This window comes from Ctenocephalides felis, unplaced genomic scaffold, assembly GCF_003426905.1.
Source record: "Ctenocephalides felis isolate EL2017-DRISC unplaced genomic scaffold, ASM342690v1 CF-g0.4_SCAFFOLD_01886, whole genome shotgun sequence".
Taxonomy (NCBI): domain Eukaryota; kingdom Metazoa; phylum Arthropoda; class Insecta; order Siphonaptera; family Pulicidae; genus Ctenocephalides; species Ctenocephalides felis.
Window position 1 is genome coordinate 100639979 of NW_020538040.1, and position 14332 is coordinate 100654310.

The 14332-nt window shown below is 31.8% G+C and overlaps 1 protein-coding gene across 1 annotated transcript; it reads left to right on the plus strand.

Moving 5' to 3' along the window:
• The first annotated feature begins 855 nt into the window (after positions 1 to 855).
• LOC113375598 (hornerin-like) lies at positions 856 to 8890 on the plus strand. The gene is made up of 6 exons (XM_026615531.1): positions 856 to 979; positions 6092 to 6197; positions 6388 to 6558; positions 6714 to 8450; positions 8556 to 8729; positions 8775 to 8890. The coding sequence occupies exons 1-6, from the start codon at positions 968 to 970 to the stop codon at positions 8888 to 8890; spliced, it is 2316 nt and encodes a 771-aa protein (XP_026471316.1). The 5' UTR covers positions 856 to 967.
• Positions 8891 to 14332: the final 5442 nt, after the last annotated feature.

Genomic DNA, 14332 nt, shown 5'->3' on the forward strand with positions numbered 1-14332 from the left:
TTTATCATATATAGAATGACGATCATTTCATATGACCGCCAGAAAGGAATTTCACTAATAATCCGGCAATGGACAAATAATATGTTAAAAACTATACTTTTCGAAAACCCTATATTCAGGTGTTTAATATAAAGCAATAAATACGTATTAGTCTATGAGATGCTATTGAATCTTTGTATGAAAATTTATAAAATAAAATACATGGGATCAGAATTTAATCTTACATTTACCAAAAATATCACATAATTTTAAAAACAACTTATTATTTCTTGTGAAAAACTATTGTAGTGTTTATATTAACATCTATATTATTGTAAAATATTACCGCAATTCATATACTTGTTACAAAGTAAAATTAACATAATCAAAACAGTAAATCAATTCACATAATCAAAAACAAATTTTTATACTCAAAATATAATTCACAATTTTCACTTCAAAAATGTTTAAAATCATACATATACAAAATCTCATATGTATAAGACTAAATATCAATCACAAGATCCATCCTTCAGTAATAGATCAAATACCGATGAAAACTAGACATTCCAATGTCTATTTTATCGACGTGCTTGGAGCAGAACTCGAAATCAAGGCAAACCACCCTCGCTGAAGATCATGGGGCATCATCCCGGTGAATTGAATGAAAGTTGCCCGAGTTATTTATTTCTGCATAATAAATAGATCATAGGTCGATTTCGTGGTGCGTCAGAGGTGCGACCTATATAAAGATCTGCGAAGATGCGTAGATCGTCATACAACGACGGATCTGGTCGCGGTAAGGCGACAGGCCCCAGAACACAACAAATAAAATCAGTATTACCGATTTTCCATAGATCGATTTTTCAGTCGGCATTTCTATAATTATTGCACTCGGTATATCCGAAATATACCAATTGATCAATAAGTAAGTTCAGTGTGCGAATTGGTGAGTGAAGTGTTGATAAATATCAGTGCCATAGAGAAAATGTTGGGAAGGGTAAGCGGCTTCTATTTTACTATCGAACAGTGAAAAGTGCTTGTATAAAGTGATAATATATTACAATATATACTCATTTTTAATAATATAACACATTTCGTGATATATTATTTATGGATAATACATTATATTTTGGGATAATATATTATCATATATAGTATTTTTAGATAAGATACATAATTTAAATTATAAATACAGTAAACGCTTAATAACTATAATTACTTCCAATACCTTTATACAAGTTCTAAAGATATTAAAAATAGTTATTTTATATATTAATTATATTTAAAGAATATTATGTCACAAATTATTTAAAATTTGAGCATATATATAATATATATATATATATATAAATATATATATATATATATATATAAATATATATATATATATATATGTATATATATATGTATTATGTGTTATATATAAATGTAAGTATTGCTGTTTTTTTTTTCAAAAAATTGTAACCTGGTCCTTTTTGCCCCATAGGCCAAGTAAATTGAGACGGCCAGGGGCCAAAGATGTCGAACGCCTCATTTTAAATGAATTTTACAAAGTAATAGCAACATTATTAAACCAAAGCAAAATATGAATTTCATTGGTGCATTTTTTACAGAGATAAGACTGTAATTAACATTGATCTAGTATTTCGTCAGAAATATTCATCAGCAGAATTAGGATAACTATGAATTTAATTTATCTCTTGTAAAATAGATTTTTTAACTTAATTTACTTTTTTATTTAGTATTTTTTATTGCTTACACCACCTTTGCAAGGGTAAAGTTTCAGTTGGTCCTTTTTACCCAACCCGTTGTTTAAGCTTTTATATAGGTTATATAAAAAAACTGTTGAATCGAACTTGAAATTAACCTATCTTATAAAACAAACTAGCTACGTTACTTCATAATTATATTGAAGTCTCGTAAACTAAACAACAGTGCTCTCAACCGAAAATTACCTTACAACAAAAGAAAATATGATGTTGTTATGGATTTTCTAACATTTATGTTTATGTCCCGATAGCAACGTCGTAAGAATCAATTTGATGCCTTATTATAGATTTTTCCCTATACTTTATAATATTATTGTTAAACAAAATTTTACTTCACTGGTTTTTGAGATATCGATGGTAGACCTTTTTACCCGCGGACCTTTGAGCCCCGCTTCATCCTAGCGGGAAACTTAAAACAAATTGCATTTTGCAAAAATTAAAAATATCATATAAAGTCGAATGCTACTTTTTACTAAATTTGCTCATTTTCACACATTTTTACACACTTAATTCGAAAGCTATTAGATGTATAATTTATTTATATATTGAACTGCTGAAATCATGATCAATCTGCTATTAATAATATTTAATATTATCTGAAATAATGCATAATAATTAACTAAATTAAGGTTATTTCATACCATATTTAGTAATTAAACGCAGCATAATTTCGAATTAAAAATTATAAAACAACTGTTCATTTCTTAACATAATAAATCGATAAATTCATTCTTATAAATTTGTGAGAAAAAAATTAGTAAAATACATTTTTTTTTCGTATCAAAATTGTAATGATGACATGTCAACTAATTTGACTGACCCGAGCCTCCCATATCATGAAGCAGAGTATAATATGAGATGGTCCATTTTAATATTGAAGAAGGAAATTTCAATGTTTATAATTGAATAACATTACTTTCTGTAAGTGAAATGTAAGAAGAATAAATTACTATTCAATATTTGTGTGAATCAACTCATTACCTTAATGAAGTGTAACGTCACCAAGAACTTTTGCATTTAGTGGGTGGTTTGGGCTTAGAAAAAAATCTTCACATTGTTGATATATTAACAATAATACAATAACTCTGGTGAGCAATGATCAATCCTAGCCTAGAATTCTGTGTTCGATTTGCACATTCCGTACGTACGAATGGGCGTTTTAGATACAGAGTTGGTGTACAGTAATTATTTTTAAAAGATCAGTTTGTGAATTTTGCAAGCAAGACAAAAATGCAATCTTTCTCGTTTTCAGAGAAAATATGTGACAGAATACAACAGTAAGCAATCGGTTTTTCACCTAATTTAGGGTTCCCTACAAATAATATAGAACTGGCTATTTGATATAAAAAAAATAAGTAATAAAATATAAATGCGTCTAAAATAACCATTGTTAAATTTTTTTGAACACCAATCAGAACTTAATGGTTATATGAGCTGATATGATAAATTCCTTTCAAACTATATCGTTTTTTATAGATGGCAACCCAAACAGTTGTCTCATCTCTAAGTGATGAATTTTTATTATTACATTTTCTGTAATAGTGATAAATATTTATTGATGCAGCAATCCTGCGTAAGAGCTATTTTCACTTGGAAACCTATTGCTATCTATAATTTTAAGAGAAAACCACAACTGCTCGACATCAGGCTTGACATCAGATTCAAATCCTGTCGGTTTGCTACGAGCGAGACCAGTTGTTAACATAAAAAAATGTTGACATATTTATTACTTTTCATCAGTGCTGGATTTACAGTAGGGGCAATCGGGGCTACTGCCCAGGGCGGCAAATTTTGGGGGGCGGCAAAATTTGGATAGTGAGAAAAAAATTTTATACAATATAATCAACTTTTTTTTAACATTTTTTGTTTTAAGAAATATAATTAACACAACATAATACGATTGCAATGCAAAATTTTGGTTGAAATAAACGATAACTAAAATTTATTATTTTGCCTTGCCTCCCTATCCGAACGTAAATTATCAAATTGGTTAATAAGTTATCGTATTTGGCAATTTGGCTAATATAAAGATCGGTAAACAAGCTGAAAGTTTAAGAAAAATATGTTCTTCAGTTCTCGAGCCCTCTTAATATGACGAATTTGTGCACTTCCAAGCTTATAGCGTTTTTGCAAAGCAATCGCGCTGCGCAGCTGTTTCAAAGAAGAAATATCGAAACTCAATTACCATTTTTCGTAATTGCCTGTACCAAAAGATCAGCACGTCTCCCCATCAATACAAATCTAATATTTTTTAATTATTCAAGTCGATTTCGAGAACACGGATCAACCGATTTAAATGATTCCATTCCTATTGATAAGGAGACGTGCTGATTAGTTATTGGCCAAGGTAGGTCCAACTGTTCTGAAGATACGGGCCACAATGCCAAAAATAATAATTCAGTTATTGAGAAAAAAGCGTCGAATAACATTCAAAAAAATTTACAGAATAAATAACTGCTTAAATTTGTGGTGGGCAGGTTTAGCGGTTCCAATAAAAAAAATTGAAAAAGAAACATTTGGCGGACAAAAGTGATCATAAGACATATGCACATTAAATTATCAGATATTTTAAAGATATTATAATAATAAGTATAAATTTTGTTTACATTTATATACGTTCTGTAACATTGTTTATCCGTTAGATTGCGACGCGGCACTTACGCGCTTCTATATTTTGTTCCTCGCAGCTGAAGCAGCGCGATTGCTTTAAAAGAAGTTCCAAAGTTCGTAAAATTTCAAGGATGGGGCGGCATTTTTGTCAGTGCCCCGGGGCGCCAAATTTCTAAATCCGGCCCTGCTTTTCATAATTTTATTCGTGAAACTTCATAAGATATAATGTAAAAAATTTGTTATTTAATAAAATTGAAAGCTAACAAATAATTCGTTTCAAGGACGTACTCTAGATATTTGATGAATATTCATTCATTTTCAAATAGTTGCATATTGGCACATATAAACATTGTTATGCGTTTAATGAGAATGCATTAGCCTGTTGACATTCGCAGCTTCCTGGTTTTGTTAGTAATATTACGCACAAATTAATGCGTAAAAGCATGTCGGAATATAAAAATACAAAAACATTAAAAAATTGCTTAAAATAATATGGATATTGTGTAATCAATATAATTGTAGACCGCAGAAAAACATATACATATCATTATTCACTAACAAACAAATTGTAAAATTGTTTAAGGTATATATAAGCACAAAAAAATAGAAAATATATTAGATCAAATATATTAGTTTAATTAATAATTTATTTATTTAATTCGATTTGAACTCATTTTGAATCACGATGAACAACATCTATAGATATAACCCGTAATAATATAATATAATACCCGTAAAACTATTCTTAGACTATTGTTATTTTACAATCAAAAATAGTATATATATATATATATATATATATTTATATATATATATATATATATATATATTAGGGTGGTCCTTAAAATGGTCATTTTCGAATTTCTTTGCTCCCAGGGGCTCAAATGGTTCCAAATAGCTAAAAAACAATTCTCTGAAAGTTTTAGCTCTTAATATTAACGTTTAGATAGAGCGCAATTCAATCAAAGTTTTGTATGGAAATAGCATGAAAAATTTTTCAAAAAGTTTAAAAATGTTTTTTAGATGTAATTTAGCGAACAAATAAATGAATAAAACTCATTCATTTGTCGCTAAGTTACGCCTAAAACACGTTTTTTTAATTTTCAAATTTTTTTCCATGCTATTTCCATACAAAACTTTGATTGAATTGCGCTCTATCTAAACGTTAATATTAAGAGCTAAAACTTTCAGAGAATTGTTTTTTATCTATTTGGAACCATTTGAGCCCCTGGGAGCAAAGAAATTCGAAAATGACCATTTTAAGGACCACCCTAATATATATATATAGATATATATATCTTGATAGTTTTTTCGACGTTGAAACATATTTCAAAGTGACTAGCAGCCCATTCGTCGAAATAAAAAAGGTATAAAGTATTAAAAACTTTTATTTATACGTTTCGACACAAGATGCGTGTCATCATTCAGCAAAACAGGACAAAAACACTCAAAAAAATTTTTTTTATTTTAAAAAAAATAAACTTATAACATATTAGAAGAAAACATTTTTTTGGAAAAAAATTATGAATAACTAAAAGATTTGAAAACTAATTTGACTAAAAGTTTTGAAATTGATGAAGCAAGAAACACGCCCATACCGAGCAAAATACCCGACTGTAATGATTTTTATTTCGACGAATGGGCTGCTAGTCACTTTGAAATATATATATATATATATTGATTATTCACTTGTGTTTTATAAAATACCGAATAAAAACTTTATATTTCAGATTTTGGTTTTAAGCGTTTGTTTAAGCCATGCTCTTGCGTGGGAAAATTTACCTCAACTGCCATCGAACAGACGATCTCAGTACTATCTTCAAGAAGCCGATGGAGGTAAATTAAACTATATGTTGAAAATTTAATTTCACTATATTCGAATGGAATTCATGTGAGATATAAATTAATTTAGAAATTTAAATTGATGTATATATTTTGAATTGAAAGTTTCCATTACATTGCTATTTTATTGATATAACTATTATTGGAATAAGAAGAGCAATAACACTGTATACCTGCCATATAGGTTACAAGTACGGATTTGATACGGGAACAAATTTCTTCGCTAAACAATCAGGAAACGCCCAAAATCAAGTTGAGGGTCATTTCAAATATAGTTTGAACGGCGGTAAAACTGTTGACGTCAAGTATACATCTGGAGTGCAAGGCTTTGTTCCAAGTGGATTAGATGGACAAAGTAAGTCATATAAATATTATTTCCTTTCTAAAACATAGTTTCTGAAACATACCGGTTAACGTTAGATCTATAAATAAAAAGATATCTGATTAACAATTTATCATGAAAATATTTATCAATACTATTACTGATAAAATGGTTAAATCATTTTATAGCTGCACCGTCGAACTCCTACGCACCCCAATATAATGGAGCAAGATCTTATAGTCAAAGCGGATCCGGTTCCGGTAATGCTGATGGTTCTTACTCATTTTCCTATAACACTGGCGACTCATCAAGACAAGAGTCGGCCGATGCTCAAGGTAACGTTCGCGGAAGTTACGCATATACTAACTCCGCTGGAAAACATGATCTCAGCTATGTAGCAGGTTCATCCACGGGATTTTTAGCAACCGGCGGTAGCTTATCTATTCCAAACGGATTGAGTGGCCATGGAAGTTCTTCGCCAACCAGTTACGGTTCTGGCGCTTCAGGAAGTAGTTTACCATCTGCTCCTGGAGGTTCTACGGATGGTTCATATTCTTTCTCCTACAATACAGGAGATTCTTCAAGAGAAGAATCCGCTGATTCTCAAAACAATGTCAAAGGAAGATACTCCTACACTAACGCAGCCGGAACTCATGATCTATCATATGTCGCTGGTAGTCAAACCGGATTTCTTCCAACAGGTGGTAGTTTAGCTACTCCTAATGGTTTGGGCGGAAAAGATAATGGCGCACCAGGCGTTGGAAGTGGGTCTTATCCATCTGGAGGATATGGTGCAGGAAGTGCCGCTGGAAGTGGTGTTGCGGGGCCAGATGGATCTTATTCTTTTTCTTACAGCACTGGCGACTCGTCAAGGGAAGAATCTGCTGATTCTCAAAATAACGTTAAAGGTAGATATTCATATAAAAATGCCGCTGGCCATCATGACCTCTCTTACGTTGCTGGAGCTCAGACAGGTTTCTTGCCCACTGGAGGAAGCCTTGCTACGCCTAATGGTTTAGGTGGAAAAAACTCACCTGCTGGCACTGGCGCTCACGGAACATCAGGATATGGTGCACCAAGTAGCGGAGGAGCTCCAAATGCACCAGGCGCGGATGGATCGTATTCATTCTCTTACAACACAGGCGATTCATCAAGGGAAGAATCTGCCGATTCTAATAACAATGTTAGGGGCCGTTATTCTTACACGAATGCTGCTGGTCACCATGACCTCTCATATGTGGCTGGTGCTCAAACTGGATTTTTACCTACTGGTGGTAGTCTTGCAACTCCTAATGGCTTAGGACAAACAGGTCCCTCAGCTGAAGGAAATGCGCCTGGATCTTACGGCGCACCACGTTATGATGCACCTAGTTCAGGAAGTTTAGGATCTGGCGGCAGCAATGCACTAAGCCCGGACGGATCATACTCTTTTTCTTACAAAACAGGCGATTCATCAAGGGAAGAATCTGCAGATTCCCAGAACAATGTTAAAGGGCGGTATTCATACACCAATTCGGCTGGACATCACGATCTTTCATACGTTGCTGGAGCACAAACAGGCTTTCTTCCAACCGGTGGAAGTCTTGCCACCCCGAACGGTTTGGGTGGAAAGAGTCCACAATCACCGTACGGATCCGGAGTTCCAGCTACATATGGCTCTGGCGGTTTGAGCTTAGGTGCTGTTGGAAAATCTGCAACAGATGGATCATACTCTTTCTCGTACAGTACTGGAGATTCCTCCAGAGAAGAATCTGCTGATTCTCAGAATAACGTTAAGGGTCGTTATGCATATACAAATGCAGCAGGGCACCATGATCTCTCTTACGTTGCCGGAGCTGCTACAGGTTTCTTACCAACTGGTGGAAGCCTCGCAACACCAAACGGTCTTAGCGGAAAAGAAGGCACAAGTGGAAGTGGCGTAACAGGCGGTGTTAGTAGTTCTGGATTTGGAGATAAATCAGGTAGTGCATCAGGTGATGGATCATATTCTTTTTCATACAACACAGGAGATTCTTCAAGACAAGAATCAGCTGACTCACAAAATAATGTAAGAGGTAGTTATTCATACACAAATAATGCTGGATTTCACGATCTTTCGTACGTTGCTGGTTCACAAACTGGATTCTTACCAACCGGAGGAAGTTTGGCAACACCAAATGGATTAGCCGGCAAGAATTTTCCATCTGGAGGTTCTGGTTCGCAAGGTTACCCTTCGACTTCAAAGCTGAACAATGAATATTTGCCACCAGTGAAAGGAGGTTCATCTAAGCCAAACTCATACACCACCGGAAATGTTTTGGTTCAAACATATTTACCACCATCGAACGGAGTCAAATTTGGATATATATTCGATTCTAAATTGTAATTTATTTTTTTCTCGAAATATTGTCATAAATACACACACACACATATATATATATATATATATATATATATATATATGTCGCTATCGAATAATTGCTATTTCTCTCAAATAAATAAATAATACGTATCAATACAAAAAACAAAACACCAAGCAATCTAACAATTTAAAAATTAAAAAAAAACTAATGTACTAGCATTATTGCCAAATTTTATAATTTGTAAATAAATACATTAGAATTAAGCACAAACATACCGAATTGAAATAAATATATATTTGTATCAATAGTTTGAGGTTGAACAACCAAAATAAATATTTTCATAAAGCGAAGGCTATTGTTTTATTATTGCAATAATCGAATAATAATCTGCAATCTTAAAAAATGGTATAATCTATGTGGATTATACGCAATTTTGTTAATTTAATTTTCAGGGAAACGTCGTTTTTAGGAAAAAATTTTCATCGAAAACAAAATTTAACAGTTAATTACTAAGAAACGGCTCGGTCGATCCTTGTCCAAAACTAATTAGTAGGATTCACAAGTCACATATTTCAAATAGTATTTGAATTTTGAAAATCGATTCAGAATTTTTCGTTAAAACGTAGACGAATAATTTTCACTTTTCTGATAATTTCAAAGAAACGGCTCGGCTAATCGTCGCACAAAAGTGAGAAACGATAGTTCTTATCGAGTTACAACAAATGGTTTTTGAATTTTTTAAATCGATTCAGCAGTTTTTGAAAAAACATTTTTTTTTCAAAATTTGATGAAATATTAAAATTAAACGACTAGTCGTAGAGTCGTAATATTTTAGTATGTTTTATAAGACCATGATAAATGTTTCATAAAATTTTTAAAGTTAAATACAAGAAAACCAGTTTGACACCAAAAACTAATCAGGACGATTTCCAACCTATATCTTTCAAACGGTTTTTGAATTTTCCAAATCGAGTCAGAATTGTGGGCTAAAACGTGAACTTTTTTTCACTTTTTTTGCTATTAACAAAAAAACGGTTTGTCTGATCGTTGCGTAAAACTGACAAACGATAGTACTTTTCAAAATGCATCGAATTTGAGTTTAAATTTTTGAAATCGATTCATACGTTTTTGAGAAAACATCAATAAAAAGCCTAACTTTAACAAACGCCAAAAAACGCTACTGATTTTTTCAAACTTTGACGAATTTCATCAATCCTAATCGATAATTCATCAATGCGAGTCCTAATCGATATACATTGGATGACTTCAAATTGAAATTGGCCTAGACATTTTTGAAAAAACGTCGACGAAAGATAAGAAGTCCGCTCGCATGGACACGGTTATACATACACACACATGTGTATATACACTTCTTCGAAATTAGGTCTCATTCGAATTCAGAATAACTTGAAACGTCGAGAAAACATAAAATTAGCAAATCCGATTTTGTCGCGAAAACAAGTTTCCCCTTCGGGAAAAAAATTTCAAAATCTCAGTTTTATACTCATATTTTTATTTAGTGTATATACTAATACTAATATATGTGATCATTTTTGAATCCAAAGATAAATTAAAATATGTAGTCATAATGCAAGAAACTTAAAACACTTTCGTAACGTGGTTGTAAAATTAACTTTGCTAATTCACGCGTATGTGCATTTAAAAACTAGTTGAAAGTGGCATTTAAGGCAAGTTGCACGAACTTTCCGAAATGAGTAATAATTTACTTAACCGAAATTGTGATTTAGATATTTAGATAAAATTTTCAACTATTTGTTTCAAAAATAAAGTTATCGTTAAATGTAGAACATTGCGATTTCCATTAGAATGGTCTCAAACACATCAAAATTATCTGTAATTATATTAATTATACAGTAAAATTATCAATTCAATTAACCAAATTATCAATTCAATCAAACGTTATCAATTCATTGAAATTTAAAATAATAAGCTACAATTTTAGGACATACAAGCGCGTGTCTGTGCAGTATAAATTATACTGCATGTTTGACTCATCACATCACAAAAACAACTTTAGAATCAAATTTTGAACACAATATTTTTTCAAATTTTGATGAATTTTTAAAATTAAACTAGCCGACGTAAAAACGTACAATTTTGGTATGTTGTTTAGGACCACGATATCTATCAACATAAAAAGTTTCATAAAAAATTTTTTAACGGTTGATTACAAGAAAACGGCCGGGTAGATTTTTACCTAAAACTAAGCCGTATCATTGCCAACTAATATCTTTTGAACAGTTTTTGATTTTTCAAAATCGATTCAAGATTGTGAGCTAAAACGTGGTCAAAAAGTTTTACAATTTTATTCAAATTACTAAGAAACGGCTCGGCCGATCGTCGCACAAAACTGAGAAACTATAATCCTCATATCGAGATACATCAAATGACTTTTAAATTTTTGAAATCGGTTTAGGCCTTTTAGAGAAAACGTCGATTAAAAGTACAATTTTGACAAACTCCAACAAGACGCGACTATTTTTTTCAAAGTTAAACGACTTGTCGTAGGACCGTAATATTTTAGTATGATCTAGAACAGGCATCGGCAACCTACGGCACGCGTGCCAGGATTGGCACGCGATGGGGTTCTGAATGGCACTCTATAAAGTAATCAGGAAAATCGCAAATATTATTTTTAAATATAAGAAAATGTTTAATTATAATTATTTTCCTAATGTAATTCGCTAATGTAATTCAACCTACGTTGAAGTACTTAAAGATGAATTTTCCAGAAGATGCAAAGACTTTGAAGCTTATGTGCCTATATTTTGAAGGAATTGCAAATAAATCTGGAAGATGACTCTATGGAAAAATCGACAGCCATATTAAATTGTTGAATGACATTGCCGGAAAAGACTTAATTGTTTAAAGAAAATTGTATGCGCTCTCCTTTCAGCTTTTGGTTCCACATATCTCTGTGAACACTTTTTTTCTCACATAAAACATATTTTGAGTTCACAAAGAAATCGTTTAACAACTAAACATTCAGTATCTTGTGTGAAATTAAAAGTTACAAATTATACCCCGGATATTGAAATGTTAAGGAAAAATGTGCAGGCGCAAGGTTCGCATTAAAGTTATTTAGTTTATATTCAGTGGCGGATTAAGGTTTCTGCCGCCCTAGGCCCTATCTGATCAGGCGCCCTTTTTAATAGACAATTTTTTACTTTTTTAATTATACTATAATTTTATTCTAAGTTACTTAAATACAACTTTGAACTTTGCGTAAAGTACTCGTAAGTTATAGCAATCGCAAAAGATCGAAAATGAAAATTTTTGCATATTTTTACGTTTCAGACATTTCTAAACATTTTGGCATACCTTAAAAAAAATTGATGTGTGTGTATGTATGTATGTTTCATTCTCAATGATAAGAAAGTTCTGATTAGTTTTTCTCTAAGACAGGTTTAGCCGTTTGGAAAATACAGAACAAAAGTGCAAAAATTGCAATTCAGTTTTTGAAAGAACCGAGAGGCTGGTTTCCGAATAATTAAAAAAAATTTACTTGTACTAAAGGAATGAATAATTACCTAAATTTTTGGAAAGGCAGGTTTAACGGTCGACCAAGCTTTTTTTGTAATTAGTAAAAGAGACAAAAAATTCGTCAAAGTTTTAGCCCACAATTTTATGTCGATTTTAAAAATTCAAAAACCATTTGAAAAATCTTGGTTGGAAACCGTATTCATTAGTTTTTGGTAAAAACCTGCCGGACTGATTAGTTTTGCGAGACGATCGGACGAGCCGGTTATTTAAAATTAGCATAAAAAAGCAAAAATATTACTTTTTCCGAATAAAGCCAGAAACCGATTTTTAAAATTGAAAAAAGATTTCTGAAAGATATCATTTAGGAGTCAAAATATTTGACAATTTTAAAAATTCATCAAAGATTGATAAAACATCATAGTCAAAATTTGTGTTAAAAGGCGCTATAAATCAAAATTTCATTTTCAAAAACGCCTGAACTGATTTCACAAATTAAAAAGACATTGGACTAAACTCGATAAATAGAACCGAGAAATTTAAAAATTACGAGTTTTTTTTTAAATTCTAAAATAATTCGATTATTTGAAAATTTTAGACGTTTTAATTTTCTCAAAATTTTGAAACCAGTGGACTTGCCTTTTCGGAAAACTAATCATTTCTTCATATCACTAAAATACCACGAACAAAATATTTTTTGAGTCATTCCAATCGAATGATCTGTACTTTCAAAACCTTCATGACCACTTTTGCACCTTCTGCGCTCTTTATCTCCAAAAATGCTAAACCTGCCTGCATAAACAGTAAGCCTCTCAAGAAGTAAACTTTGAAAATTAAAAATCTTGGTACGGAATGATTCAAAATAATGAAGACAAAATTTGTAATAATTAATAATTTTTTTATGAAAAATCTAATAATTTGATGTGAATGATCACTTTTTATCACCAAATGACACCTTTTTGGATCACCAAAAACGCTGACCATGCTCTCGCAAAATTTTCGATAGTTCTTATTTTGTCATACAAGTAAAAAGTGTCTTGAATTAAATCGGACGCTTTGTTTTTGAAAAATTGAATTAGCATTTTTTTAACTCTTTGCTCCCTATTCCGAAACTGTCTTTGCAAAAAACTAATCAGCACATCTTCCCGAATGCCAATTGCCAAAAAATTGTAACCGCATAAACACATGCATACATCCATTTTTTCTAAGGCATGACAAAATATTAAGGAGAACTTGAAGCGTAGAGATATATAAACAATTTTATTTACGATTTTTTACGATTATTAACTTAGCCGTCCTGGAGTTGATAATATGATACATCAAGAAAATATCAATGCGGCACCCGCGAATAATAAATTTGATTAGAAAACGCATTGCGTTCTAGTTCATCGAAAATGATCTCTAAATTTACAAAAAAAAAAAAATTAGGATCTATCCTTAAAATGAATTGTCGTGTCGTTTCATCGAGTTTAAAATTTTTACATTTTGAAAAATTGCCCGGGTGTCACGGGCCTTTGGGGTAATCGGGCACTGTTTATATTATAAATTCATGTTATTTGTTAATAGATATGTTTGAATGATGAATTTGGTTATAATTTTTCTCCCCTAGAACCTAACTATATATTTCAAAATTAAGGCGGCACTCTAAAACATATTGGTAGAGTGGCTTGGCACACTACGGTTAAAAGCTTGCCGACCCCTGATCTAGAAGACCATGATATCTATCGCTAAAAAAAATTTATAAAAATCGTCAAAAAAAAAAAATTTCAACAGTTAATTACGAGAAATTGTGCTATCATTACCAAAAACAGGTCGATTCCCAACCAATATCTTTCGACCGGTTTTTTGAATTATTAAAATCGATTCAGAATTGCGGGCTAAACCGTAGACGAAAACTTTGTCACTTTTCTGCGATTTACAAAAAATGGCTCGGTCTATCGTCGCGCAATGACTTTTAAATTCTT

Bases quoted from the DNA above. Each gene is read 5' to 3' on its own strand.
- LOC113375598 (XM_026615531.1), top strand. The intron at 6,198-6,387 runs GTAAATTAAACT...CCTGCCATATAG, and splicing joins TCTTCAAGAAGCCGATGGAG to GTTACAAGTACGGATTTGAT. The intron at 6,559-6,713 runs GTAAGTCATATA...ATCATTTTATAG, and splicing joins AAGTGGATTAGATGGACAAA to CTGCACCGTCGAACTCCTAC.